Source organism: Pistacia vera, unplaced genomic scaffold (assembly GCF_008641045.1).
Source record: "Pistacia vera cultivar Batoury unplaced genomic scaffold, PisVer_v2 Contig265, whole genome shotgun sequence".
NCBI lineage: Eukaryota > Viridiplantae > Streptophyta > Magnoliopsida > Sapindales > Anacardiaceae > Pistacia > Pistacia vera.
In genome coordinates this window covers 789648-815295 of record NW_022196074.1, presented here as the reverse complement: position 1 = coordinate 815295, position 25648 = coordinate 789648, and the positions used below count along the sequence as shown (strand labels likewise).

Here is a 25648-nt window from a genome sequence, read left to right as displayed (position 1 = left end):
AGATCTTTAAACAAAACATTTTACGTTATTTTTCTATTTCTTCTATATGCGTACGTTGAAGAATAGAAAATTTTGGTCAAGGAAGGCGAAAAATGGGTAGATACTAGATCCCCATATCTGAAACGTAATCTTTGATTGACGTTGTTAAGATCTTTGTGTCTACATTGACTCCATGTAGCTCTACTTGTGTTTGTTGTATGGTTTTAATTAGCCTTTGGGACACCTATATACATCCATCTGATTGATTTTTATAATATATGATAGGAGATCAATTAAAGGTTCATTGGATTGCTTTTTCGTCATTTGCATATGCATATGGGCAGCCTACCAACCTCAGCAATTGAATTTGGCAACACATGGACCGAGCAAACCACCTCTAAAAATTAATTTATTAAGTTAGAGAGAGTAATAAGAAGAGCTAGGTGTGCAGCAGTACATTCATTCTTCTCAGATAACTTAATTTAAGATTTCGCTTTTATATTTATCCACCACACGGCCTGCTGCATAGTTTTGCTCTTCTATTCGAGTATATTCTATAAAAAATTATATACTTGGTTCATGAATCGCCATCAGAAGTGATTTCAAGACAACTTCAACTCAAATATTTTAAACCTAAAAGATTAAATAAATGAAGTGATGATAAAATTTGAAAGCTATCTCATAAAAAGCCAGCAGATACGCCTATCTTATATATCAATTTTTGTGACGCCGATACATAATACATTTACCCACTTCCCACAATCCCACCTCCTTCTACCTTCTTTCCGACACACGATTTTCTTTCCTTTCGGTATCTAAAAAGACAACAGGTGAAGACTCAAGATAAAGAGATCAAAGGTATCGCGTATTCATGCTTTAACAACCCAATATATATATATACTTGCTCTTATCTGGAATAGATTTTTTATTCAGGGTTTCAACGGGGGCATTAATTTATTTAATAAACTGGTTGAGACTGTATATTTTAAAAGAAATAATTCCTAACATATAATTTAGTAATATTTATATAACCTTTTCTCATAAATTTTATCTCGTAATTCTGATATGGCAGTTTATAATGGTTTACACGAAGGCGGGCATGATAAAAAAAACTCAGCCGACATGTACAATTACAAGCACGCATGCAAATTATAGCCAGGCCATCTTAATTATCTAAGTTCTTCTTCTTATAGAAAATATCATTATGATCAATATGAAGAGAGCAGGCCACGTGGCAATAAGGGAGCAAAGGCCACGATCATACGGCTGAGGACGTAGCCGGTCTGTTTCCTTCCAGGCAACAACTATTTTATGCGGACACGTGGCATTTCAGTAGGCTTTTTTAAATCCCCACGCTCCGTATACGCGCGTCCGTTGCACGTACGCATGATCATCGCAAAGATTTTAATCCTTAGATCGTATCTAATATAAAGAAGATGTAATGATGAATCATCAATGTCAGTAATTGAGGGACGGATCTGAGTTTGAAGATTGAAAAGCTCTGGAAAAACAGAGACAACAATGGTTAATTAGAAGGAAGAATATGGGGGGAGAATAGGAGAGAAGAGGAGGATGTTTTAGTCAAATAAAAAAGGATAGGGCGTAAAAGGAGATGAAGGAAGTGCAAGTGGGTTTTAAAGGAAGTAAAAGGTCACATAAATGTATTTATATCACCTCCTTTGCCATTGCCTACTACACTACACCCCCAAAAACTCTGCAACAGAGAAAGGAAGAAACAAAGCCTTGAGAAGCATAACCAAAACCAAATCGTTTCCTTTACCTTCACGCTGCCATTTAAACCTCTCTTCTCCTTTTCTATGCATTTAAATCTCTCCATATTCATACAACACTTCTGCTTCTGCTTTTGCCTCTGCCTGCCTCTGCCTCTGCCTCTGCCCCTGCCTTTGCTCTGTGCCTTGATTCGCTTTCTCATTGACTATCCTTCTTCACTTATTATATAGTCTTTCTTTTCTTCACTTCTCTCTCTCTCTCTCTCTTTAAAATTATCTTCTCCAAGAAACCAAAACAACACACGGGCTAAGAAGAAAAGTAACTTCTTTCTTTTTATCTTTTTCACTACTTTTACTTTCTTTGATCATCTTTTTCAGTCTTTCTTGGGATTTTACTACATGGGTTCTTGTAAAGATCAAGAAGATAAACTAGCAAAGTGTGTGTTTGTTCATGGGCCTATTATAGTAGGTGCAGGACCTTCTGGTTTAGCAGTTTCTGCTTGCCTTTCTCAACAAGGTGTACCCTCTTTGATTCTTGAGCAAAGTGACTGTATAGCTTCTTTATGGCAACACAAAACCTACGATCGTCTTAAACTCCATCTTCCAAAACACTTTTGTGAGTTACCACTTCTTGGTTTTCCTGAAAACTTTCCCAAATATCCAACAAAGCACCAGTTCATTGCTTACGTTGAGTCTTATGCTTCACATTTCTCAATCCAACCACGGTTCAAGCAAGCTGTGCAGCAAGCTGTTTTTGATCATTCCGGTGGTTTCTGGAAGGTACAAACTCAGGATTTTGAGTACATTTCTAAATGGCTTATCATTGCCACTGGTGAAAACGCTGAACCTGTGACACCTGAAATTGCTGGGATTGAGAAGTTTAATGGCCCGGTTGTTCACACCAGCGAGTACAAGTCTGGCTCTGAGTTTAGAAACCAGAGGGTTTTGGTTGTTGGTTGTGGTAATTCTGGCATGGAAGTCAGTTTAGACCTTTGTAGATACAATGCAATTCCTCATATGGTTGTTAGAAACACTGTAAGTATCACTTTTTCAGTTGTCTTTTTATTCCTTTTGAGAATGACATATTCTCAACTGCACTTTTTAAATTAAATGATAAAGGAACTGTGTTTCTTAAATTATTGCATACTTGTTTGGTACAGGTACATGTTCTGCCCAGAGAAATGTTTGGTTTTTCAACATTTGGTATAGCCATGACACTTCTTAAATGGCTTCCTTTAAGGTTAGTAGACAAGATACTACTGCTAATTGCAAACCTCACCTTAGGCAACACAGATCAATTGGGTCTCCGGCGTCCCAAAACAGGTCCAATTGAACTCAAAAACTTCACCGGAAAGACTCCGGTGCTGGATGTTGGAGCACTCTCACAGATAAAATCCGGTAAAATTAAGGTAACCAACTAACCAAAAACAATCCCTTTTAGGGCAAAGCTTATTAACTTTTTGAAATAGCTTTGCTTCAATATTTTAGCTGACGTCGATAGCTTTCCAGGTGATGGAAGGTGTGAAAGAGATAACAAAAAATGTAGCCAGATTCACGGATGGACAAGAAAAGGAGATTGATGCTGTAATCTTAGCAACAGGGTACAAAAGTAATGTGCCTTCCTGGCTCAAGGTAAGCATGAGTTGTTACCTTTTTTTAGTTTTAGTTCTATCATGTTGTGAATCACCTATCACTTTCTGTCTTGGACACATGCACACAGAGCCAGAAACCTACAAATCCCTTCTTTTCTCCATGCAAAAAAGAATAAAATCAGTTAGGGTCTGTTTGGGTTATTCTGCTTTTTGGTATATACCCCCCCTTTTTTTTTTTATTATTATTCAAAGAAAAAATTAATTCTTTATGTAGCTTTCATCAAATATTGGTGTTTTCTGATGACCCATTTTGCTTGCTTGAACAAACTCTCTATTTTGAACTCTTCCTAGAGAGAACTCATCAAAATGGAGAATTTTTTTATAGTTTTCTCTGTTTTGTTTAATTTTGAAGCACTAGACAATTAATTCTTTATGTAAAATGCAGGGAAATGATTTTTTCACAAAAGATGGGATGCCAAAAACACCATTTCCAGATGGATGGAAGGGAGAAAATGGATTATATACAGTTGGGTTTACAAGAAGAGGACTTCAAGGAACAAGTTATGATGCTGTTAAAATTGCTCAAGATATTGCAGAGCAATGGAGGACAATCAAGGACTACAAAAATACCCATCATGTTATCCTACTTGCAAAATCATAGAAAATCAAATTTCATGATTAAGAAAGAAACAGAGAAAATTTGGGATATTTTCTAGGTTTTTTTTTTTCTTTTTTTTTTTAGATTGGGTAATTACTAGCCATCAAGTTCTGACTGACTTTTATTTTTCCTTTCTTACTCTCAGTCTTGGTTCTTGTCTTGTATATGCGCCAATTTTGCCTGGGGTTTTACATCACCTCTTGTCATCATGTACGTTTCTTAGCTTTGTATAAATTAATTTCATAATGTATTGTAATTTATCTTCAGATCTTATATAAAAATAAAAATATTAGACTTCCCTCCCTCTTTTTTTTTTTTAAATATAAAATAAATAATTTGTAGTAACAATTGTTAAAGGATATTCAAGTAAATGAGAAGTTAAACATACACCTTTTTTGGTGTTTTGGCCAGGCGCGGGGTCGTTGAATACCGTACAAGGATAAATGATGGGCTAAGAGCATCTTCAATTTAATTATTTATTTCAAAGAGTATGTTTTATATAAATAAAAAACATCTTCATTAATTTAGTATTATTTATTTCAAAGAGTATGTTTCATATAAAAAAAATATCTTTATTAATTTTTAAATATAAAGAATAATTTTTTTATTCAAATCCAATAAAAGATGCTCTTTACTTTCAAGAAAGAGACTTAATGATAAAGAGAATTATTAAATAAAATACATGAAAACTTGTAGTTTATTAATTAAAAATTGGATAGAGAGTGAAATTTAACTTTTTAGATGTAGAGAGTCAAACTCACTCTTTAATTTATATTTAAAAGATAAAAAGTCGGTTGAACTCTTGTTTTTATGGATAGGCTTTTTATAATAAAGAATTTGAATCATATAAAGAGTCACTTGAAGATGCTCTAAGTCACAATATAATAGGTGGTTCCAAGTTCAAATCCAAAAGATCAATAAAGGGAGCAAAGCAAACCACCGTAGTCACAATATAATAAATGGCCTCAAGGTTCAAATCTAGAAACTCAACGAGGAGAACAAATTTCCTTAACCCAACCAGTTAAATTAAGCATACTTTAATATTTCCAAAACACTTATCCATTTGTTTCATTATTTTTCCCTATCCTATTCCTATCATTTTCAAAATACACATTTGTTTCCTATTAAGAAAATATCATTATATTTTATTCAATTATTTTTAAATCCCCTAAGTTTGTTAATTTAACTAAACGTCCCCCCCAAAAAGTTTAAGAATTAACAAAAACACCCCTACCACCCACATTTGCCAGATTCCGACCACTACCGTCGAAAGGTGGCAAGAATCTGGTATAATGGTGCACTACCAGCTGGATATGGCCTGTAGTACGCCGATATAGCTTTTTTCGGCCAGATCTACCATGGATCTGACTGGAAAATGCCAGATCTTTGGTCGTAGCCAATCGTCAATGACAGTCAAATCTTTGGTCGTAGCCAGTCGTCAACGACAGCCAGATTTTTAGTCGTAGCCAGTCGTCAACGATAGCCATATCTTTGGCCGTTGTTGATTACCAAATGTAGCCAAGTTTGGTCATTAATGGCCAGATCTAACCTTAGATCTTGTTTTTTTCGACCAGATCTATGGTGGATCTTGCTGGAAAAGGCCATCTCGGTGCATGACCGACCATATCCAGCTGGTTGTGAGCCGATACGGCGACTCCCACCACCCTTCGACGGTGGTAGCCGGTTGTCGGTATTTAATGGGTGAGTGAGAGTGTTTTTATAATTTTTAATGTTTTTATTATAGGGGTATTTAGTAAATTAACAAACCTATGAGTATTTTATTAATTTTGAAATCTTAGCTTGTTATTCTCATCTAGCCCTTACTATTTTAAAAATACTAAAACAAACACACCCTCGTTTACTTTTAGAAATAAAATTTTTGTTGATTATTTTAAAGATATTCCTGCATGTTAATTAAAATCTAGAGAAAGTATATAATATCAATCCATGAACTCATCCGCAGAATCTATGAAAATTTTCGTTCACAGATTTTAGTTCTGCACGAGTAGTGGTTTTTGAAAGAATTTTTCAAACAAGTGTGTGTACAGTACTGTATCCACCACCTTCTTGCTCACTGTGCTGACAGGTTTTCATCAAAGCATCATCAATTGAGGTCCTAAAAACGAGATTTCATCAGAGGTCAACGTTCTACATTACATATTTTCAGCAGATATATTATAATCTGTTCATATTCTGTTCATATTCCCCACTCTTATTAATCTGTTCATATTCTTTCTTCTTATTAAAGATATATTAAACATCTAAATCTAATACATGAAAAAAATTTAATCTCTTCGTACTCAGGTGAAACATACTATAAATAACTACTTTACAACCCAGGTCCATGGAGGTCAATTTTCAGATGATGTTGATCCATGATATTTTCTTCACGTCAGTTTTTTGACAAATGTTAGCAGAAAAATTTAGAAGTTATGTGTGTTTGCGTAAGCTCCATGAATATTGATCGTCATCAAACACTTTACTGTTGAAGTTAAAAAGAGTAGTTTGATTTTGTCCTTTGCCAGAATGGAAACATCTCTGTAATCTTGGTGAATTAGTAAACTTTTCAAGAACCCACTTTTAGTAGTTTAACCATTTACCCCTTTACTCTTTCCGTTACAAGAAAACTACTACTCACTTGCTTCATACGTCATTGTTTGGGCCAGTTCTCATTTCCGACCCAATTAATTAGGTCCATCTGTCCATTAATTTACCAACTAATATTGATTGTTTAGGATAGTTGAAATTTACTTCAAGAAAAAAAAAAAAAAACCAAAGAGAGATCGATGGAGAGAAGTACATGCAGTAAGTAGAATCTGAAACGTGAATCGATCGATGGATCAATCACTGAACTTTGTTTGCATCGATATGAAATGGAGTGTAAAGGCTCAATGAAAATGTAGTGTAGTCAGTACTCGGAGTGTATTGTTTGTCTCTCTCTTTCACGCTGATAATTGAGACAATGATGGGGCTCTGACGGCTCTATTGTACGAAGCTTTCAGAATCGAAATGACAGCTCTGCATCAGTCTTACTCCTCCAACATCTCTTCACCTCTCTCACTCACTGCCATTGATGATGCAAGCACCTAAAGCTCTCTTCTTCCCCTTCAATTACATTACATAATATACTCTTTAATGTTTCTTTTTCTGTCTCTCTCTCTGCCGCCATATGACAATATGCAAAGAGCACGAGCAAGAGAAGATAAAAAAAACCAAAGAGAGAGTTAAATTTGGTTCTTTCTTTCGTTCAATTCGAAAATCTCCATCACACGCTTCCACGCACGCGGAACACTTGTTCTGATTATACTTACGTCACCTCTTTTCCTTCTGACCATTTTCTTTCTCTCCCTCCAGAGACCAACAGATTGCATGGTTTATCATCAAAACCTCTCTCCATTTTATTCTTCTTTTTAATTAACTTCTCTCTTCTCATCTCTTTTCTTCCACAGTCCACCACCTCCTTATCCTCCTTAATCCAATCTTCCCACCTCTTTAACATTATTAACCTCCCATTTCCTCACACGGTTCATCCAGATATAGAGGATTCTGTCCTTCCACGGAGGAGCGTGTAATGCACGAAGAAGATATGGTTAGTGATGTTTAAAAGATGAATTCAGAGTTCGATGCAGGGAGCGTATCTACTATCTATGCAAGTATAGGTTGGCATGACATGGCATGCAAATGTAGTGATCAGAGAGACTGATGGTTGTGCATGCATGCCATACCCCCCCATGCAAAATATATATATATATATAATAAATATCTAAATAAATAAAAATATATTATAAAACTGTTTGCAGAAGACAAAATTTGATTTACTGTTTTGAATTCTTGGGGATTGTAGTCGTTTTTGGATGTAAGTGATGAGATGATAATACTAGAAATAAGGTCCACCATGAATCCCTTTGGCCCACTTTGATCTCAGTGGCATGTTGCTTTTACTTACAGCAGCTTAATTTTTATGGGGAGAGAGAGACCTCACGATGCCCACATTTCTTGACTTCTTCAATCTCTCCTTCTTTGTTAATATCTTTCATTAAGATTGTGTATGGGCCACAATTAAGGACTCTGAACTTTGATAAAGGCGTAAGTTTGAAATTCTTGGTTTGGATATGTCATTGTATTTGTTAAGCTTTTCCATTTTGTGCCTGGCTGACTTGGGAATACTATAATGAGAAGATAAGGACCTTACAATGGGCAATTTGTTTCTGTAAAATGTGCTACAACTACAATTTAAATACTATATTGTCGTCTATATATTCTGAATACCTCTGCTATGTAATATCTATCAAATCTATGTTACGTTGCAGAATAAGAAAATAATCCTAAATGGTGTATGGTCACCTTCTGTCTTTTCTCCACGTTTATTTACTGAACATAATCAATAAGGAATTTTCTATTATATTTGCCTATAATTTCAGATTTTATCAAGAACATAGACAAGAATTTTTTTTTTTTTTTTGATAACTGGGGTGTCCAAAACTCCGAGTCAGCTTGCGAGTACTTTAACTAATTTTTAGGGTTTGTTGAATACTTTATAAGCCTAATATTTCAAATAAGCCACAAATGTAGTAGGTAACTTAGGCATAACAATGTTCTCCGGAATTCCAGGGATCTGTCCCACACTACCCCATATGGGGTGGGGAAGCCCCAGTTTTTTTGGGGATTGGGGCAAGGGTGGGGGCGTTTTAATCCCCGTCCCCGGGGATGGGGCAGGAGTGGGTGATGCCTTTCCCTTACCCCGTCTCGCCCCATATATAATATATAAAATTAAAAATTATATATATATACACACTTTTCACTAATATCCTTATATTTCACCTAATTACACAATTATTCTATCTATATAAACCCATATTTTCTCAATTTCCCTCACCTTAAACAACTGAACAAGAACAAACCCTAACCTATATTTATGTAAAATTAATTATGTTTAAACGATTAATTTAAATGTTTGTCTTGTGAACGAGAATTAATTATGTTTAAGCGATTAATTTAAGTGTTTGTTATGTGGACGAGAATTAATTATTGTGTTTGGTAATGCTCAAATTAATTTATGTTTATGTAAATTAACAGGGTGGGGGCAGGCCTCCAACATTCCCCTATGTGGTGGGGAAGGGAAATTCCTATCATCCCCGTAACAAGGATGGGGTTGGCGTGAGGAGTGATTTTGAGGGTGGGGACGGGTACGGTGAATGAGATCCCCGCTCCACCGCATTGCCATGCCTAAGATAGCCTCAAGTTAGTTTGAACCTAGGAAGTTAATGAAAGTAGTAAATCTTTTTTACCGCCATACCAACCCCTTGAAATTATAGACAAGATTTTCAGTCTTGAAAAGGAGGTTTTTTTTTTTTTTTTTTTTTTAAGGTTTTATATGGTTTTTATTATAGTATATATTCAAGCATTATTCTATTGATTTGTGTCAGAATTCTAAAAATAAGTTAAATAAAAAAATTTAATTTTTTTATTGATTAGTTTATTTCATAGAAAAAAAAGGGTATAAGATTAATCTTTTAACTGCAAAAGAACTCACCCTTCACAAGTAAATATTTCCACGGCCCATTGAAATGGATCTATAGAATCGCAAAGTTATTGGGTTTCGCTGTCTGGCCCATAGGATTTAAACCAATTATCTGAAATTAAATGGGCCCATTGGCCATGACAGCCCAATCTTTGGTAGTCCAATAATTACCCAGATCCGACCCCATTAATTACATTGTGCCATAGTCATACTGATAATGACGTAATAAATGGCAGTGGTGGTAATTGGTTAATGTTAACTATAATATAAAGATGACGCAATGTTGGTAGTTGTGATTATTATATGGTATTTAATAAAATATAGATATTATGGTGACAATAAATAGGTATTATTTAGGATTGGCCCAATAAATGGTTTGGTAATGGAGATTGGAGATTCGCCAATTATGTACATATTATAAATTTAATTTTAGCTCATTAATAACAAGATTATTTATTAAATTTGGAAAATTGTCTCGTCGTGTTGTGCCCATGAGAAGAAGGTAGGGGTAAAATTGTCCAGACAGTGGTGTTTTGTTTTATTTCAATAAAAGTATCAAACTGAAAAAGTGTAATTAACCATTGGTCCGAAATTGAGACCGTTGAGTTTTAGAGAATGAAGAACTCTCTGGAATTGACCCAACACGTTTCAGTGTCCGTTAAAAGACCTAACTACCCACTCATTAACTAAACAATTCATGGAACCGAGTTGACTCATCTCGTCATATTATGCTTTGACAATATTAATTAACTATTATTGATCGTGGTTTATTTTAAATTGCTGATTTAATTTTTGTCATTTTAGATATTTAATCATCAATACGGCAAACGCAGCGTTTCGTTTTATTTTATATTTTCATTTTGGTACTTTAAGACAAAATGATGAACCTACATTTTTTTGGTGATTTGACCACATATAAACAACAAAATAATGAAAGGGCATGCAAGCAATTTCAAACTAAATTTAAATATTTTTATTTTACATCAAAATCATGATATTTTTTAATTTTTAATTATTAAATACTATTTTACCAACAAAATAATCAAATAATATTAATATATTCACCCAAAAAAAAAATATTAATATCAATAGCGAAATTTTTATATACGAGAACATATAGTCGATTTATAAAAATTATATTTACCCATTAATTAGTGGTAGAGTATAGAATATTTGGGAAGAAAAATTGTTTCATATTGATTAGAAGGTAGAGTATAGAATATTTGAGAATAAGGTTTTCTGATTCCTCAAGATAACAAAAAGGTGTTCTTAAAAAGGAAAGTTGATAATCAAGCTTGGGCTACCCACCCATTACCAAATGTGATTATTATAATAACTTGTTAGGCTATGGGAAGGTCATGAATGTAACATAAAGAATATAAAGGCGGTAAAAATATAATTATTACAAATTAAAAGCCCTCATTGGAAAATAAAGAAAGTAGAAGTCCTATATTAAGAAAGACAATAAGTGTTTGCTGTTTAGCTGATTTTACAAATCACTCCCTCATCTTCCCTCAACAAAGACGGTTAATTAGTGTAATTTTTCAGCACTCGCAAGGTCATTTAATCAGTCTGAAAATAAAGTTGTACTTTGTTGACAGTCCTAAGATTGAAAATTTGACAAAGGGAAGGGCTTTTTCGGTAAGTTAAACGCAGAAAAGCCATTGTGATATCTGCAACGGCAACTCAATCCACCAAAACAAAGCTGCAGAAAAATAAAAAATTAAAAAGAAATCATAAAAAGCTCTCAAACAAATATACGTTTTTTTGATTTGCAGGTATGACTCTAATAAATCTTTCTCTTTCTGTATTTATTACAGTTAATATTTCATTTACTAAAATTAGAGAGCTCTGTTTCTTCTATTCCTTCACATAGATTCTTCTCTCTCTAAGACCACCACTCTTCTTCTTCTTCTTCTCTTTGTTTCTATTAAGATAAAGTTGTTTTCTTTTCTGCTTTTTTCTGGCTTGTAATTTAGAGGCTGCAAAAGTCAGTATCTTAGAATCTAACATTACTGTTTTAACTGTTTTTGTTAAGTGTGGTTGATTCAATATGTCTCAAAACAACTGGGAAGCGGATAAAATGTGAGTATTTTTTTCTACTTAGTTATTCATTTGTCATTTTTTCATATGGGTTTCAGTCTTTTTTTGGGTCTGAAATTGTTTTTTTTTTAATTATTGATTTGGGTTTTGGGTATGTGAGCTTTTGCTTCTTTTTATCATTTCTGGATTCAAGTTCTGTTCTTTGGAGCTTTTTCGTGACATGTTTATTTTAGGGTTTACCAGTTTGTTTTATTCTTTTTGGGGCTTCAATTAGGTGATATTTACTGGCCATGTTGCTGATCTTTTTTTTTTTGTTTTTTGTTTTTTTGGGTAGCATTTGGGGTTCTAAGATTTATTGTGAGAATATCACTAGCTCAAAATGCGTTTTTTATTTTTTTCTTTTCATTTGTTTTTATAAAAAACTGTTGTATCAAAATATTTTTATTTTAAAATAAAATTTTAAATTTTTGAGTTATATTTTATTCTTTTTTATGAGGTATATTTATTAAATTTTCGTCAAATGTAATGACTCGTTCACTAATGCAATATGTTGGCTGTATTTTGAAACAACAGGTTAGATGTGTATATTCATGATTATTTAGTGAAGAGGGATTTAAAGACTTCTGCTCAGGCTTTTCAAGCTGAAGGGAAAGTATCCTCTGATCCTGTCGGTAAATTAAGCAGAAATTACAACTTAAGAGAATGAAAAAGCCCCTTTTAGTTCTAGTGCCTCTTTCCCTCCTGTTTCCTCTTATTTATTTATTTTTTGTAATTTTATTGACATGTTCATTATGCATGGATTTTCAGCCATTGATGCGCCTGGTGGTTTTCTCTTTGAATGGTGGTCTGTTTTTTGGGATATATTTATTGCTAGGACTAATGAGAAGCATTCAGAGGTTGCTGCCTCTTACATCGAGGTTTGTTCCAACTAACTGGTTTCAATTATATTTGAGTTTTTGTTGGAAGCGCAATATTCCCGAAGCTAGAGTTTATTTTGGAATGCTTTTGCCGCTTCTAGTTTTCCTTTATCATCATCTTAAGTTTGTGTAATTTGTATAGTGGGCTAAATACTTGCCAACTCTGTAGTTTTGTAGTCATATCCTAGTCATATTGTCAACCAGCATTGTCGCTTTCTAATTCTACTGTTGCTTCGTTTTCTATGTATATCTGATGTAAGTCTAACTTGTTTATTGCTATTTTCTGGGCTTTGCTCTTTATAATTTTATTCATGCCTCTGAATTGCCTGAAAATTTGCTATTTAGCGCATACAATTTTAAAATTAGTAATCTGGTTGAGGTGTTTCTAAAGATTCATGATTTTGTAGTGTGCAAAGTTCTATATTTTCTTTTTTACAATAGTAAAACTCAGCATTTACTCTACTGATGACGAAAGTGTCAGAAAAATTCTCACCAAGCAGAGAAAAAAGTCTCGTTTGGTTCTTCCCTACTCTTGTTTGATAAATTATCTATAATCCTATAGTATTAATATGTGAATTGGAAGTGTGTCTGCATGCATGTCTTGAATACTCTTGGACTAGAATATTAACAATTCATGAGGGGCTATTAATAATCTTTGAAGCCTTGATTAACACTTCTAATCATATATGGTTTTGCATTTTTACTACTTCAGTTATGGCCTTTTGTTAGAATTCCTCACTTTTCCCTGCTTTTATGGCATGTATGTTCCCAGGGTCAATAGATGAGTTGATGATGAAGCAGCAGTTGAAAGAGTTCTCATCATCTGACCTTGTCTAGCTTTTTAATCTTTTATTTTTAGAAGTCCTTTGAACAGATTGTCCTTAGAAATGTTTGAGGAACCTTGAGCAGCCACTTAATATTTGTATCTTTTGTTCTTGTTATGCATAACCTAGCTCCTGTCTTGGGGATTTTGGAGCCTTCAGCTTTGTATTGAAGGCCATGTACACTTTGACTGGGATGCTTGTATCATACCTGCTTCTTATAGATGGCTACCGCTAGGAGGTTAATTTTGCTCATGTTAGGGCTTCTTATCATCATGGAAAATTGACTTGTTCATTTCTGGGGACTGGATGGTATAAGAGCCCCTTTGACCTTTAAATATTTTAAAGGCTAACCTGTGGAGCTACTTCTAAGAAGGGTTTTTTTTTGAAGTTCTTATGTATAAAATAATCTGAAGGATCTCATGGAAGCTTATGGAATATTGAATTGCAGACACAATTGATTAAGGCACGAGAGCAGCAGCAACAACAACAACAACATCAGCAACAGCAACAGCAACCCCAACAACCACAGCATCCACAACAACAACAGCAACAGCAACAGCAACAACAACAATTGCAGATGCAACAGCTCCTATTGCAGAGACATGCGCAGCAACAGCAGCAACAGCAACAACAGCAACAACAACAGCAGCAACAGCAACAGCAGCAGCCTCAGCAACCTCAGCAGCAACAGCCGCAACAGCAGCCGCAGCGAAGGGATGGAGCCCACCTCCTAAATGGTACTACTAATGGGCTTGTAGGAAATGACCCTCTAATGCGACAGAACCCTGGAACGGCAAATGCCTTGGCTACAAAGATGTATGAGGAAAGATTAAAACTGCCACTGCAAAGGGATTCTTTGGATGATGCTGCTATGAAGGTGGCACACCCTTATAAATTTTTTTCCCTTTATATGCATTTTGTGCCTTTTTATTTTGCATAGTGGTTGATCGTTTGGGAAATCTTTTTCAGCAAAGATTTGGTGAGAATATGGGTCAGCTTCTGGATCCAAATCATGCTTCCATATTGAAGTCAGCTGCGGCTACTGGCCAGCCTTCAGGGTGCTTCTCTATTAAGATTTACTTTTTTACTTGAATTTCGTACTTGAAATCAGAGGAAAGATGTATGAAGTAGAGAAATTATGCCTTATACAGTTGCAGGAATTTGGGGTGGTAAACCTCTTTTTATGTTGCAATGATATCATCCTAAATTTGATTTTGATGGTCAAAGGCTGTAGATCAAAGTTGGAAAAACATTTATCCCTGTGATGTCCTAATGAACTGCATAACTGTTGAGGGATTTAGTGTAGCATCTGAACATTTATTCTGTCTCTGACATTAAACTCATAGAGAATATATTATTTGATTTCAGGCAAGTTTTGCATGGTACAGCGGGTGGTATGTCTCCACAAGTTCAAGCACGGAATCAACAACTTCCAGGGTCCACACAAGTGAGTTATTTGCATACGAATAATCTTATTTTCTTTTGCTATTCTTTTATGCCCTTTTCTGAATTCTATCTGAATTTAGGACATAAAGAGTGAGATTAATCCAGTATTGAATCCTAGAGCAGCAGGTCCGGAAGGATCATTAATAGGCATTCCTGGTACGCTTTGCTTCAGCCCTTTCTCTGTTCGATGTTCTAATTAACGTCCATCAATCTTTTGGATTATGATATCATATTTTTAGTACAGTTTGACTTCAAATCACCAATCGTTCTTTTATTGCATTTCTTTCATTTTTGCAGGATTTTGGGAATTAACTAATAGTGTTGTTATGGTAATTGTAATTTTGTAGCTATCCTTGTGGCTAACATGAAACTTTATATTTGTTTCAGGATCAAATCAAGGTGGTAACAATTTAACTTTAAAAGGATGGCCACTCACGGTAAGATTTCTATGATGGAGCATATTTTTCGTCTTCCTAAGAAACTCATATATTTTTCTTTCTTGGTCTAAAATATTTTCTGCTTTTAAATACTCAGCGTTAAATTGTAGCTTTTATTTTTCATTGTCAGTTTTTACATTTTACCTCCTTTGTTAGGGTCTGGAACAACTACGCTCTGGGCTTCTTCAGCAGCAAAAACCCTTTATACAGGCTCCTCAGCCTTTTCATCAACTTCAGATGTTGACACCACAACACCAGCAACAACTTATGCTTGCACAACAAAGTCTGACATCACCATCTGCTAGTGATGAAAGTAGAAGACTCAGAATGATTTTGAACAATCGTAATATGGGCCTTGGAAAGGAGGGTCTTTCAAATTCTGTTGGTGATGTGGTTCCAAATGTTGGATCACCTTTACAAACTGGTGGCCCTCTTCTTCCTCGTGGAGATACTGATATGCTAATGAAGGTCTTAATCTTGTAGCATTATGTTTCCTCAGATGCCATTTTGTCCCTTCAAATTTATTCAAATGGGTTTTGTTTATGTGTAGTTAAAATTGGCTCAGTTACAGCAGCAGCAGCAACAACAACAACAACAACAGCAACAGAACAGTAATCCACAGCAGCATGCTCTTTCAAATCAACAATCACAGAGTTCTAATCACAATCTTCATCAGCAAGATAAAATGGGGACCACTGGCAGTGTGACTGTTGATGGTAGCATTTCAAACTCCTATCGAGGAAATGATCAGGTCTGTCATTTCTTATTCCAACAATTATTAAATTGTATTAAGAATTAGTGTAGTATTTTCTTCAGTTAGCCAGCTTAGCTTTACCAATGTATTTACGTCTAGTCATCTGTTTATCTAGAGTGCCCTTAATAATTGCCAAATTATTCAGTTTCTTTAATTTCTTAAAGTTCATTGCATTAAAAAAAAAGTTATTTATTATAGTCACAGTTGGCGGCAAAGTTATATTCTTTTTGGGATTTTATAAGTATGACCAGTTGAATAATTGGCTTCCGATTATTGAGATATTATTGGTGCATTATTGAATTATATGTATTCAACNTAGTTTCTTCAGTTAGCCAGCTTAGCTTTACCAATGTATTTACGTCTAGTCATCTGTTTATCTAGAGTGCCCTTAATAATTGCCAAATTATTCAGTTTCTTTAATTTCTTAAAGTTCATTGCATTAAAAAAAAAGTTATTTATTATAGTCACAGTTGGCGGCAAAGTTATATTCTTTTTGGGATTTTATAAGTATGACCAGTTGAATAATTGGCTTCCGATTATTGAGATATTATTGGTGCATTATTGAATTATATGTATTCAACTTTTATGTTATTAACTTTCCGTTTAAGTTTATGTACAGCTACTTTCACGTGCTTTTTGTGGTTTCAAATACTAATGATTATGGTGTTATGGGTAATTTACCCCCATCCTCTCTCTTTGAGGATTGGCAAACATATGCAACTTGATGCACTATTATTTTTCTTCTGAGCCTAATACAAAGCGTCCCTGTAATTTCTTGTGTATGTTGATCTAAAACTCTATTATCCCCATTCCTTGAGATTGCAAGTAGTTTGTGAAATCTTTTTCTTCTGGCCTTGAATGTTAATAAGTACGTATGTCAGATTTTAAATTCTGTTTCAACTACCAAATAATTGGAAAAGATATTAGGTAATGATGGATTATTTGATACCTCACAACAGTTTTTTCCATTGTCAATAAAAGGGTCAGTTCGTTATATATCAGAAACTCAGAGGGAGTGAGTGATATGTGAGCATTGCCGAGCCTTTTAAGAACTTTGGTCAGGTTTCTAACGTGGCTTCTCTTAATGCATTTTAAGGTTTCAAAAAACCAGACTGGGAGAAAGAGAAAACAGCCGGTATCATCTTCAGGTCCTGCCAATAGCTCTGGGACTGCTAATACAGCAGGACCCTCCCCAAGTTCAGCACCTTCAACACCGTCAACCCACACCCCTGGAGATGTGATTTCAATGCCTGCTTTGCCACATAATGGTGGTTCTTCAAAGCCTTTGATGATGTTTGGCACCGAAGGTACTGGTACACTTACATCACCATCAAACCAATTGGTGAGTGCACTTCCTATCTTGTTCTAGAGGTTTAAGGCCTTCAGATTCATTGCATAATTCTCATTGGCATTCCATTTTGGCAGTGGGATGATAAAGATCTTGAATTGCAGGCTGATGTGGACCGTTTTGTGGAGGATGGTTCCCTTGATGATAATGTTGAGTCTTTTTTATCCCACGATGATCAAGACCCCAGAGATCCTGGTGGCCGTGGTATGGATGTCAGCCAAGGTGTGTGAATGCATGCCTTTTGCACTGGTTATAGTTTGTGAGGAATCTTCCAGAAGCTTGCCGTCACCAGTTTTGTTGTTTGCTTTTTCTCAAGTTCTTGCGGGATGGAGTTATTGAATAAAGCTCAACTGTTTATATGTGGTTATTCCAATGCTCACAATTTTTGTGGATTTCCATGTTAATTGTTATTTTCTTTTTCTTGCATTTACTTTTCTCATGGCTGGTTTTCTTTTGTACTCAAGCCAGATGCCTCCCTGGCGATCTTTTTCCTCATTGGCTTTTCTGCTTTTGTATCCTCTTTTTTGAGGCTATCTGTTTCAAGTGGTTGCTTCTTCCGTACAATAAATTTGTGTTCTCCTGAAATAATTCCTTTGAGCGATTTGTGATTTTTTAATATATGTTCTGTTTATTATTTATAATATATGAAAACAGTCATTGATATTGTAATCCTTTAAGTTTGTCTGTTGATAATGTGTGTTAACATCATGTAGGACTCTGTAAGTATCATAATGCTAGTGAAAAATAATTAACATGGAAAATTTCTTTGTCATGGTTGGCCTATTTTTTCTTATGATTCACACTAAGCATGCAGCATATGCTTTTTGGCTTCAGGGTTCTCATTTAAGGAAGTAAATTCTGTTAGAGCTAGCGCAAGCAAAGTTGTCTGTTGTCACTTCTCTTCTGATGGCAAGCTGCTTGCTACTGGTGGCCATGACAAGAAGGTCAGTTTCAAGATGATGAAGTTATTTACTCTAATAATTAAAAAAAGGGTGAATGAATAGTATGAGCAATAAATGTTGCTGGGAGAATCAATGCTTCTTAATATCAAATAATTAACTTACCTAATTAATTTTAAAAATATTTGGCTGCTGTACCTATCAAAGAAAGATGTGGCTTAGGTTGCTTGATAAAGTTAACCCTCCCCAAAGAATTATTAAAAAAAAAAAAAAGGAAGAAAGGAAAAAAAGAGAATGCTGATATGCTTGAATGCTGGTTTTGCAGGCTGTCTTGTGGTACACTGATACTTTAAAGTTGAAAACAAACCTTGAAGAGCATTCTTCTCTGATTACTGATGTTCGTTTCAGTCCCAGCATGCCGCGTCTTGCAACATCTTCATTTGACAAAACCGTTAGAGTTTGGGATGCTGACAATGTTAGTGAACTAATTAATTTGTCTTGACTTGTCAATTTTTTCATTTATGGGCATGTATTTTGTTATTTTTGCATTTTATTGTTTATAATATTTTGAAAAATGTATCTGTACTAAATTTGGTTATGATGTGAGATGCCATGTAGGTTATTGCTATAAATATGAATGTGGAGGCTTGTCTTTGTTGATATTAACTTTTATTAAGTAATTCAGGAGTTGGAATAGTTTTGTTTTCTAGCATATTAAAAGTCGAGCATATGTATTTATGTTACTTTTAGTCTTCTCGTTTTGGTTTTCAAATTTGTTAGTGTTGCTTACTCATTAATTATTTTGTGCCTTTGTATATGATGTTCTCTGCAGCCTGGCTATTCACTTCGCACTTTTATGGGGCATTCTGCTTCTGTTATGTCACTGGACTTCCACCCCAATAAAGAGGATCTCATCTGCTCTTGTGATGGGGATGGTGAAATACGGTACTGGAGTATTAACAATGGTAGCTGTGCGAGAGTTTTCAAGGTAGAATCTTGTTTGCTATTGGTTGATGATTACACTGAAATAAGTTGGATTTGGGTGGTATTTAGGTGGTTCTTTGTCTCGTCAATATTAATACTTTTGTATGGTTTTAGGGTGGTACGGCTCAGATGAGATTTCAACCTCATCTTGGAAGATATCTTGCTGCAGCTGCAGAGAATGTTGTATCTATCCTAGATGTGGAAACACAAGCCTGTCGGCTTTCATTACTGGTCAGTTGAAATTTGAAGTGAATGCTGCATTAGATTAGAAATGTACTAACCTTATTGAGTCCTGGATATACAAACAATTCTCGCACCAAAAAAGTGGGTACTAGCTAATGTATCAACAACCTTTTTGTATGGATTCTTTTAAAATAAAATGAAAAGAAAATCATGTAAATTTAAATAACTGAAAGAAGTGGCATCAAGTTTGTATCATTTTGTTGTGAATTAAGAGAAAATGTATGTGCAAATATGATATGAAAGGGAGCATGGCTGATTGTGGATTTGTAATTATAGGGACATACTAAACCAATCCATTCTGTATGCTGGGATCCTTCTGGTGAGTTTCTAGCATCTGTCAGCGAGGACTCTGTAAGAGTCTGGACACTTGGGTCAGGGAGTGAAGGGGATTGTGTTCATGAGTTGAGTTGTAATGGCAACAAATTCCACTCCTGCGTCTTCCATCCTACGTATCCTTCCTTGCTGGTGATTGGCTGTTACCAGGTAACTTTTCTTGTATTAATTGTTTAGCTCGGTTTTGGGTTTATAGTTAGCTATGGAAGTTGGCAAAATAAATCTGTATGATTGTCAAATAGTTCTCAATGCTTTTTTTTAAGTAGTGCATGGACTTAATCATTGGTGTGTTGCATCATCGTCATATATGGAAAATTGATATTTGATGATCATAATTGATGGTTTAAGAATATTTTCTGACATTCTACTGTGCACATTTGTTGCAGTCTTTGGAACTTTGGAACATGAGTGAGAACAAGACTATGACACTCTCAGCTCATGAAGGACTGATTGCTGCCTTGGCTGTATCAACTGCAACAGGATTAGTAGCTTCAGCCAGTCATGACAAGTTTGTGAAGTTGTGGAAGTGATGTGATCCAAGTAACCTCTCATGTAATACTAGTTACTTTTAATCAAAATGTTTGTAGTTGTGCCTGATTTGGTTGGCTGATCCCATTTTGTGTTCTCTACCAGATGACAGCTCCTTGTAACCCTAGCAACTAACCTCGTCTGTTGTATTGCTGTTATTTTACTATATACTTGGACAGAAGATATGGACTACCTGTTTGTAATATTTTGTACTCCTTATAAGGAATAACATGTTCCTTTAGCTTTTCAATATGGTTGCTTGGAGATATTCATCTCATCTGTGAATGATTTTGAGGCCTAGGTCAAGTTTGGTATTCCCTTTTTTTATCCAGACACAGCTAGAATTGGTGGTTTTTAGCATACAAATGACAGAAAGTGCTGTCAGTTCCCTCTGATTCACTGAATCTTTTTTCTTTGTTCCAAGAATTTTAATATGTACGTTTGTGGTTTTTTTTTTCCTTTTGGCTTTTAATATGTTCTATTTCTGAAGTTACTGCTGCCAAACAAATTTTGGTTAATACAAGTACAACTGAAGCTGTGCTCTGAATGCTTGTGAATTTAACCCAAATCCGAATCACACCATTTGATGAACCAAGATGTAAATATTTGAAGATGATGAAGCATTTAAATAACAATCGTATTGCCCCTGCATAATTGTTTCCAGAACGAGCAAACTATCCTCGTTATTCTGTTCATTCGACAATTTTCAGTTGACCATTCTGGATCCTACATGGAAGACTTTATCATCAAACGGAAATTGAAGACCTTCTAAGCTTATGTAGATGGATATACAATTTGATAGGTCAATGAATTTGTTTCCCATCAAATCATGATATTCCTAAATCACTCCAAACAAAGAATGTCCTCTCCAGAGAAATCTTTCAGCTGGGCCTCTGGAGTCTGGACTCCAGTTAACCTGTCGCCAAGTAGGAAGGTACCTCCATTTCTGAATTTGTCCTAACTTTCAAATGTCTATATCCTTCCCATTTGTCAATAGATCGCATTTCAAACACATCTTTTCCTCTCCCACCACAAAATTTTCACTGATATCTCTTCCCTTTTTTATTTTGGTTCGTTTAGTTATTTATTTTTCTGTACTGTTATTGAAGAGTCTGCGTGTTTAGTTTGTTGGGCAACTTTAAGAGTGTTTAGGGAGGGGAAAGGTCTAAATATTGGGTTATCCTTATCCCCACCCTATAAATGATATTTTCCTCGCAAAAACTCTTGAGTTTGTGCCCGTGAATTATAAATCAGATACACTAACAAAGCAAGAATGCCAACTTGTGATATTGATCTTTGCAAAAAACTCTTGGTCCACATAATTGACAATATGATAGCTAAGCATTGTTGGGTTCTTTTCTTGGACTTACATCTGAAAACTGATTGATAAGAAATGCTTTCTTAATTATGCTGACAAAAGATCAACTGGGTAATATAGACTCTGTACAGCAAATCGTTTTGTTTCTTGGACCACCAAAGTTACCCATGCTTTGAAATGACTGTCATCAAGTAAATTGCAAGCTGCATTAATCTGTCTTATCTTTTAGAAACCATATACACAGTAACAAGCTTCGTTCAATCCTTTTATATTTCTTCCCCTTCAGCATTGAAGTGTAGAAAGTTTTGGTTTACATAACCAAATTGTGGATGAAGTTGCGGCTTCGATCCATATTTTAGATACATGCATGTATTTCCTTTGCAATATCTATTTGTTTTTCATTGTGGTTGAATCTGAAAGCCAAACAAGAAAATCATAAAATAATAACAAAACACAATGATTTATCTTGGTTTTTTCTCTTATCAAAGAACTACGTCTAACATTCAAATAGAATAATTTCATTGAGTACAAAAAAACTGCAGAAATACATAGATGAATAGTATCGATAGCTTACTCTTCTCTTTATTCTCACATCTTTGGGTTTTCACTATAATCCATCAAAGTTAAGAGAACTATTTACCATATTCAACAATTGTGAATAGTAAAATTTGTTCTATCGCCTATAATTATTAATGTAGGGAGGATCATAATCACATGGTGGTTGAACCGACTGAGGAACCAATTAATTGTGTGTAGTAGCCCTTAAAAAGGATTGAGTTGTACAGCATAAATAATTATACCCTGTGACTTGCCGACTTTGCCATTTCGATCTAAACAAGTGTTGGTGCATGTCCCATCTTGAATTAAATTTGTGCTTATAATGCAAACTGATGCTGCACAGATTCATCCACTGTGATCATAATCTTTCTCAATCTGACAAAGAAACTATACTTGCCTAGGATCAACAAATCTAACTGGGTTTATCTATATGAGATGTCCATTTTATTCATTAATGTTGTGCAGTCAATGTTTGGTACTCAAACAGATATTTGACATAATGTAAAGGGTCTCAAATCTATGGGGAGATAGTTTTGTGTCCTTAACAGATGGGCTGGAATATAACATATATGCAGCCTGGCGTCTCGTTTAAGTCCTTCAAACAGACCCAAGGAAAGTAATTACAGAACTCATTCTTTATTATTGTGGTACGTTTCTGTTCAGATTCCTTAAAAAAGGAATAGCTTTGCCTGGTCGAAGAGCATTGATGGCTAAAGCGTTTTGTAACTACTCTGTCAGAGAGATATCAATGCCCTTAGCTTGCGTTACTATTACTATTTTGAGACTTCTGAACACTAAAGATTTTTATCGACAGAGCGCCTGCTAATAAATTAATCTTGGAGCTGATTGAGGACGTCGCTTTCTGGTAAAAATTAAGCCTGTCAAGATCCCAAAAACAGAAATACCGAGTTAATAATTAATGGCCCTTAATCCCTCAACGGAGTTTCAATCTGCTTTTTAATTAATGTGTGTATATATATAAATACATAAGTTGTTGCAAAGTGAAACCGACATTTTGGACATTCTGGGCTAGCTCTCTTGATTAATTCTATAAATTGACGAAACTCCGGAGAGCTAAAATTGTACCAGGAGAGAGGGAAAGAATAAGATGGGGAGTGAAGCTCAAATAATACCATCTATTAATCTGTCTGGTGAAGCTCTAGACTTGGATGGAGAAAGATATAAAGTTTTGTGTACAGAAGTTAGAGAGGCCTTGGAGAACCATGGTTGCTTTATTGCGTTCTATGACAAGATCTCCAAAGGACTCCGTGAAGATATGTTCATGGGGATGATGAGTTTATTTGATCTCCCAGAAGAGACCAAGAAGAAGTACGTGGATCCTAGGCCTTACCGCAGCTACTTGGGCAAGAGCAAAATTATTCCTTTGCATGAATCCTTTGGGTTAGATAACGAAGCTGGGGATAAAATGGCTCAAGAGTTTACCCACCTCATGTGGCCGGAGGGGAACCCAAGTTTCTGGTGAATTCTTCTTCTTTTAACTTCCTTATTGTCTAGTATCAAGCCATTTATTGCAACCATATATATTCTCACAAACTTAAAGCAATCAAAGCTAAAAGTAACTGTTTTCTTTATCACAAAATCTGTTTCCTTCCAGATATTTATCCCTTTATTTTCTTTGTTTTTCTTGTATGTAATCGCCAAATGATATACACGTACGGGGATTTCCTTTTTTATTTCATTTTATAATGACATAGATATTCTATAATAATGCAGAACTATCTATGCTTATCATATTTGTTGTATTCTTCATATTATATATATATAATTCCTTTTTTTTTTTTATAATGACATAGACATTCTATAATAATGCAGAACTAACAATCTATATGCTTATCATATTTGTTGTATTCTTCATATATATATATATATTTGATATAATTTTCGTAAAGTTTTCATTATTTCATCTTCTTCCTAAGGTACTTTCTCATGCCACGAGGCTTTAATTATTATCCAGCCTTTTGTTTCCCACATTTCCCCCTGCTTGCAGACCAGCTCATAAATAAAAATAACCAGAAAAGGTACTATCATACATAGAGTTTTAGATGGAACCGGCTAACTTTAGAATTAAATGAATGGTATAATCCAAACTGCACATGTCCTGGCAGCATGGAGTTCTCAGTATATAAAAAATTAAAATAAGAGTCTTTGATATAGCATGAATCTTCCGTTCTTTCTCATTCACTATATATAGAAGCTTATAATTAGAATTGGCAATCTGCATAATTTTATTTCTTGTTTAATTGGTTATGATAGCGAGACTCTCAAGTCCATGAGCTCAAAGTTGGTAGAGATGAATAATACTATCATGAAAATGATTTTCGAGAGCGTTGGGATGGGAAAGCTCTACATTTCTCACGTAGAGGACAGCACTAGCGTCCTTCGTATCATGAAGTACAAAGTTCCTCCAAGCAATGAGTCAGCCATGGGTCTTGTCCCTCACACCGACAAAGACACTCTCACTATTCTATGTCAGAATGAAGTGCAGGGCCTCGAGCTTCTTAACACTCAAGGACAATGGATTACCCTCATCATTCCCGACGGTGCTTTCGTCGTTATGGCCGGCGACGGACTTAAGGCAAGAGCAGACGTCCATGTTAATAAACTTGAACATTATTATGAAATTATATATTTTGATTGATTAAAACATTAACGGTGTGGGTGTGGCTAGGCTTGGAGCAATGCAAGATTTATTGCAGCAAAACACAAGGTGATGTTAAGTGAGAACAGGGAGAGATACTCATTCGGGCTGTTTGCAATGCCAAAGGAAGGAGCAACCATCCAAGTTCCGGATGAACTTGTTGACGATGACCATCCTCTTCTCTACCAACCATTCAAGTTTTCAGATTTCTTCTCCTACTTTGTCGAAAACATCAGTGATGATGCTCTTGAACTATACGCTGGAGTTTGACAGCACCCGCATTTTCTTATCATACTAAAATATAACTAAAATCCAATCCAGTAGTAGATAATTACAAGGTTAATTTATTTGTACTAAACAAAAGCCATATTTTCTGAATAATTATCATACGAGATTTTCATCTTCTATGTGTGAACGTGAGCTTTGCTTATGATGAATATACCAAACACAACGATGAATATACCAAACACAACACATGTACCCCACTATGGGGTGATTTGATGGTAAAAGAGTAAACAAATTCTATAAACTTCTGAATTCGAATCCCCCATGCACTAATAGGGGTGACCACAAGAGTTTTTACCCGGATGACAATTTCAGAGTATCAAGAGATTAGTTGAGGTGTACATAAATAAGCTCGGACAGTCGATGATAAAAAAAAAAAAAAACACAAAAAAAAGAAACACAACACATGATTCTTGGATTCTTCTCTTTACTTATCTTGTCTGTGTTTAGTAAATTTGTCCTTAAATGCCTAAACATATGGAAGGGGTGTGTCCACTCATGCCTCATCATAATATAATAATAAATATACATTTCACAACAAACCCACCTTTAAATGCCTATGCATATAGAAGAGTTGTGTCCATTCAAAATT

General features: G+C 35.0%; 3 protein-coding genes across 6 annotated transcripts; all 3 read left to right on the top strand.

The window, feature by feature from the left end:
- Positions 1-1720: 1720 nt before the first annotated feature.
- Positions 1721-4043, top strand: LOC116133055 (probable indole-3-pyruvate monooxygenase YUCCA4). Its single transcript, XM_031418719.1, has 4 exons — positions 1721-2744; positions 2870-3118; positions 3219-3341; positions 3747-4043. Exons 1-4 carry the CDS (start codon positions 2109-2111, stop codon positions 3960-3962), a joined length of 1224 nt encoding a protein of 407 aa, XP_031274579.1. The 5' UTR covers positions 1721-2108; the 3' UTR covers positions 3963-4043.
- A 7078-nt stretch (positions 4044-11121) lies between these two features.
- On the top strand, positions 11122-20513 carry LOC116133053 (transcriptional corepressor LEUNIG). 4 transcript variants are annotated; one of them, XM_031418715.1, is made up of 19 exons: positions 11122-11258; positions 11519-11565; positions 12097-12194; positions 12331-12440; positions 13713-14141; positions 14234-14322; positions 14633-14711; positions 14800-14866; positions 15098-15147; positions 15304-15615; positions 15698-15898; positions 16998-17243; positions 17327-17471; positions 18084-18193; positions 18474-18623; positions 18981-19136; positions 19247-19363; positions 19652-19858; positions 20095-20513. In XM_031418715.1, exons 2-19 carry the CDS (start codon positions 11534-11536, stop codon positions 20236-20238), a joined length of 2742 nt encoding a protein of 913 aa, XP_031274575.1. In that variant the 5' UTR covers positions 11122-11258; positions 11519-11533; the 3' UTR covers positions 20239-20513. The 4 variants fall into 4 exon arrangements, with proteins under 4 accessions (XP_031274575.1, XP_031274576.1, XP_031274577.1 ...); XM_031418716.1 differs by having other exon boundaries at positions 14791-14866; positions 17013-17243; XM_031418717.1 differs by having other exon boundaries at positions 14791-14866; positions 17354-17471.
- Positions 20514-23220: 2707 nt separating this feature from the next.
- Positions 23221-25041, top strand: LOC116133010 (probable inactive 2-oxoglutarate-dependent dioxygenase AOP2). The gene is made up of 3 exons (XM_031418686.1): positions 23221-23591; positions 24387-24708; positions 24802-25041. Exons 1-3 carry the CDS (start codon positions 23221-23223, stop codon positions 25039-25041), a joined length of 933 nt encoding a protein of 310 aa, XP_031274546.1.
- Positions 25042-25648: the final 607 nt, after the last annotated feature.

Coding starts and splice junctions, on each gene's coding strand:
- LOC116133055 (XM_031418719.1), top strand. CDS start 2,109: ATGGGTTCTTGTAAAGATCAAGAAGATAAACTAGCAAAGTGTGTGTTT. Junction 2,745..2,869: donor ATATGGTTGTTAGAAACACT/GTAAGTATCACT, acceptor TGTTTGGTACAG/GTACATGTTCTGCCCAGAGA. Junction 3,119..3,218: donor TAAAATCCGGTAAAATTAAG/GTAACCAACTAA, acceptor ATAGCTTTCCAG/GTGATGGAAGGTGTGAAAGA.
- LOC116133053 (XM_031418714.1), top strand. CDS start 11,534: ATGTCTCAAAACAACTGGGAAGCGGATAAAAT. Junction 15,899..16,997: donor CCTATCGAGGAAATGATCAG/GTCTGTCATTTC, acceptor ATGCATTTTAAG/GTTTCAAAAAACCAGACTGG. Junction 19,364..19,651: donor CCTGTCGGCTTTCATTACTG/GTCAGTTGAAAT, acceptor TTGTAATTATAG/GGACATACTAAACCAATCCA.
- LOC116133010 (XM_031418686.1), top strand. CDS start 23,221: ATGGGGAGTGAAGCTCAAATAATACCATCTATTAATCTGTCTGGTGAA. Junction 23,592..24,386: donor GAGGGGAACCCAAGTTTCTG/GTGAATTCTTCT, acceptor TGGTTATGATAG/CGAGACTCTCAAGTCCATGA. Junction 24,709..24,801: donor TGGCCGGCGACGGACTTAAG/GCAAGAGCAGAC, acceptor GGGTGTGGCTAG/GCTTGGAGCAATGCAAGATT.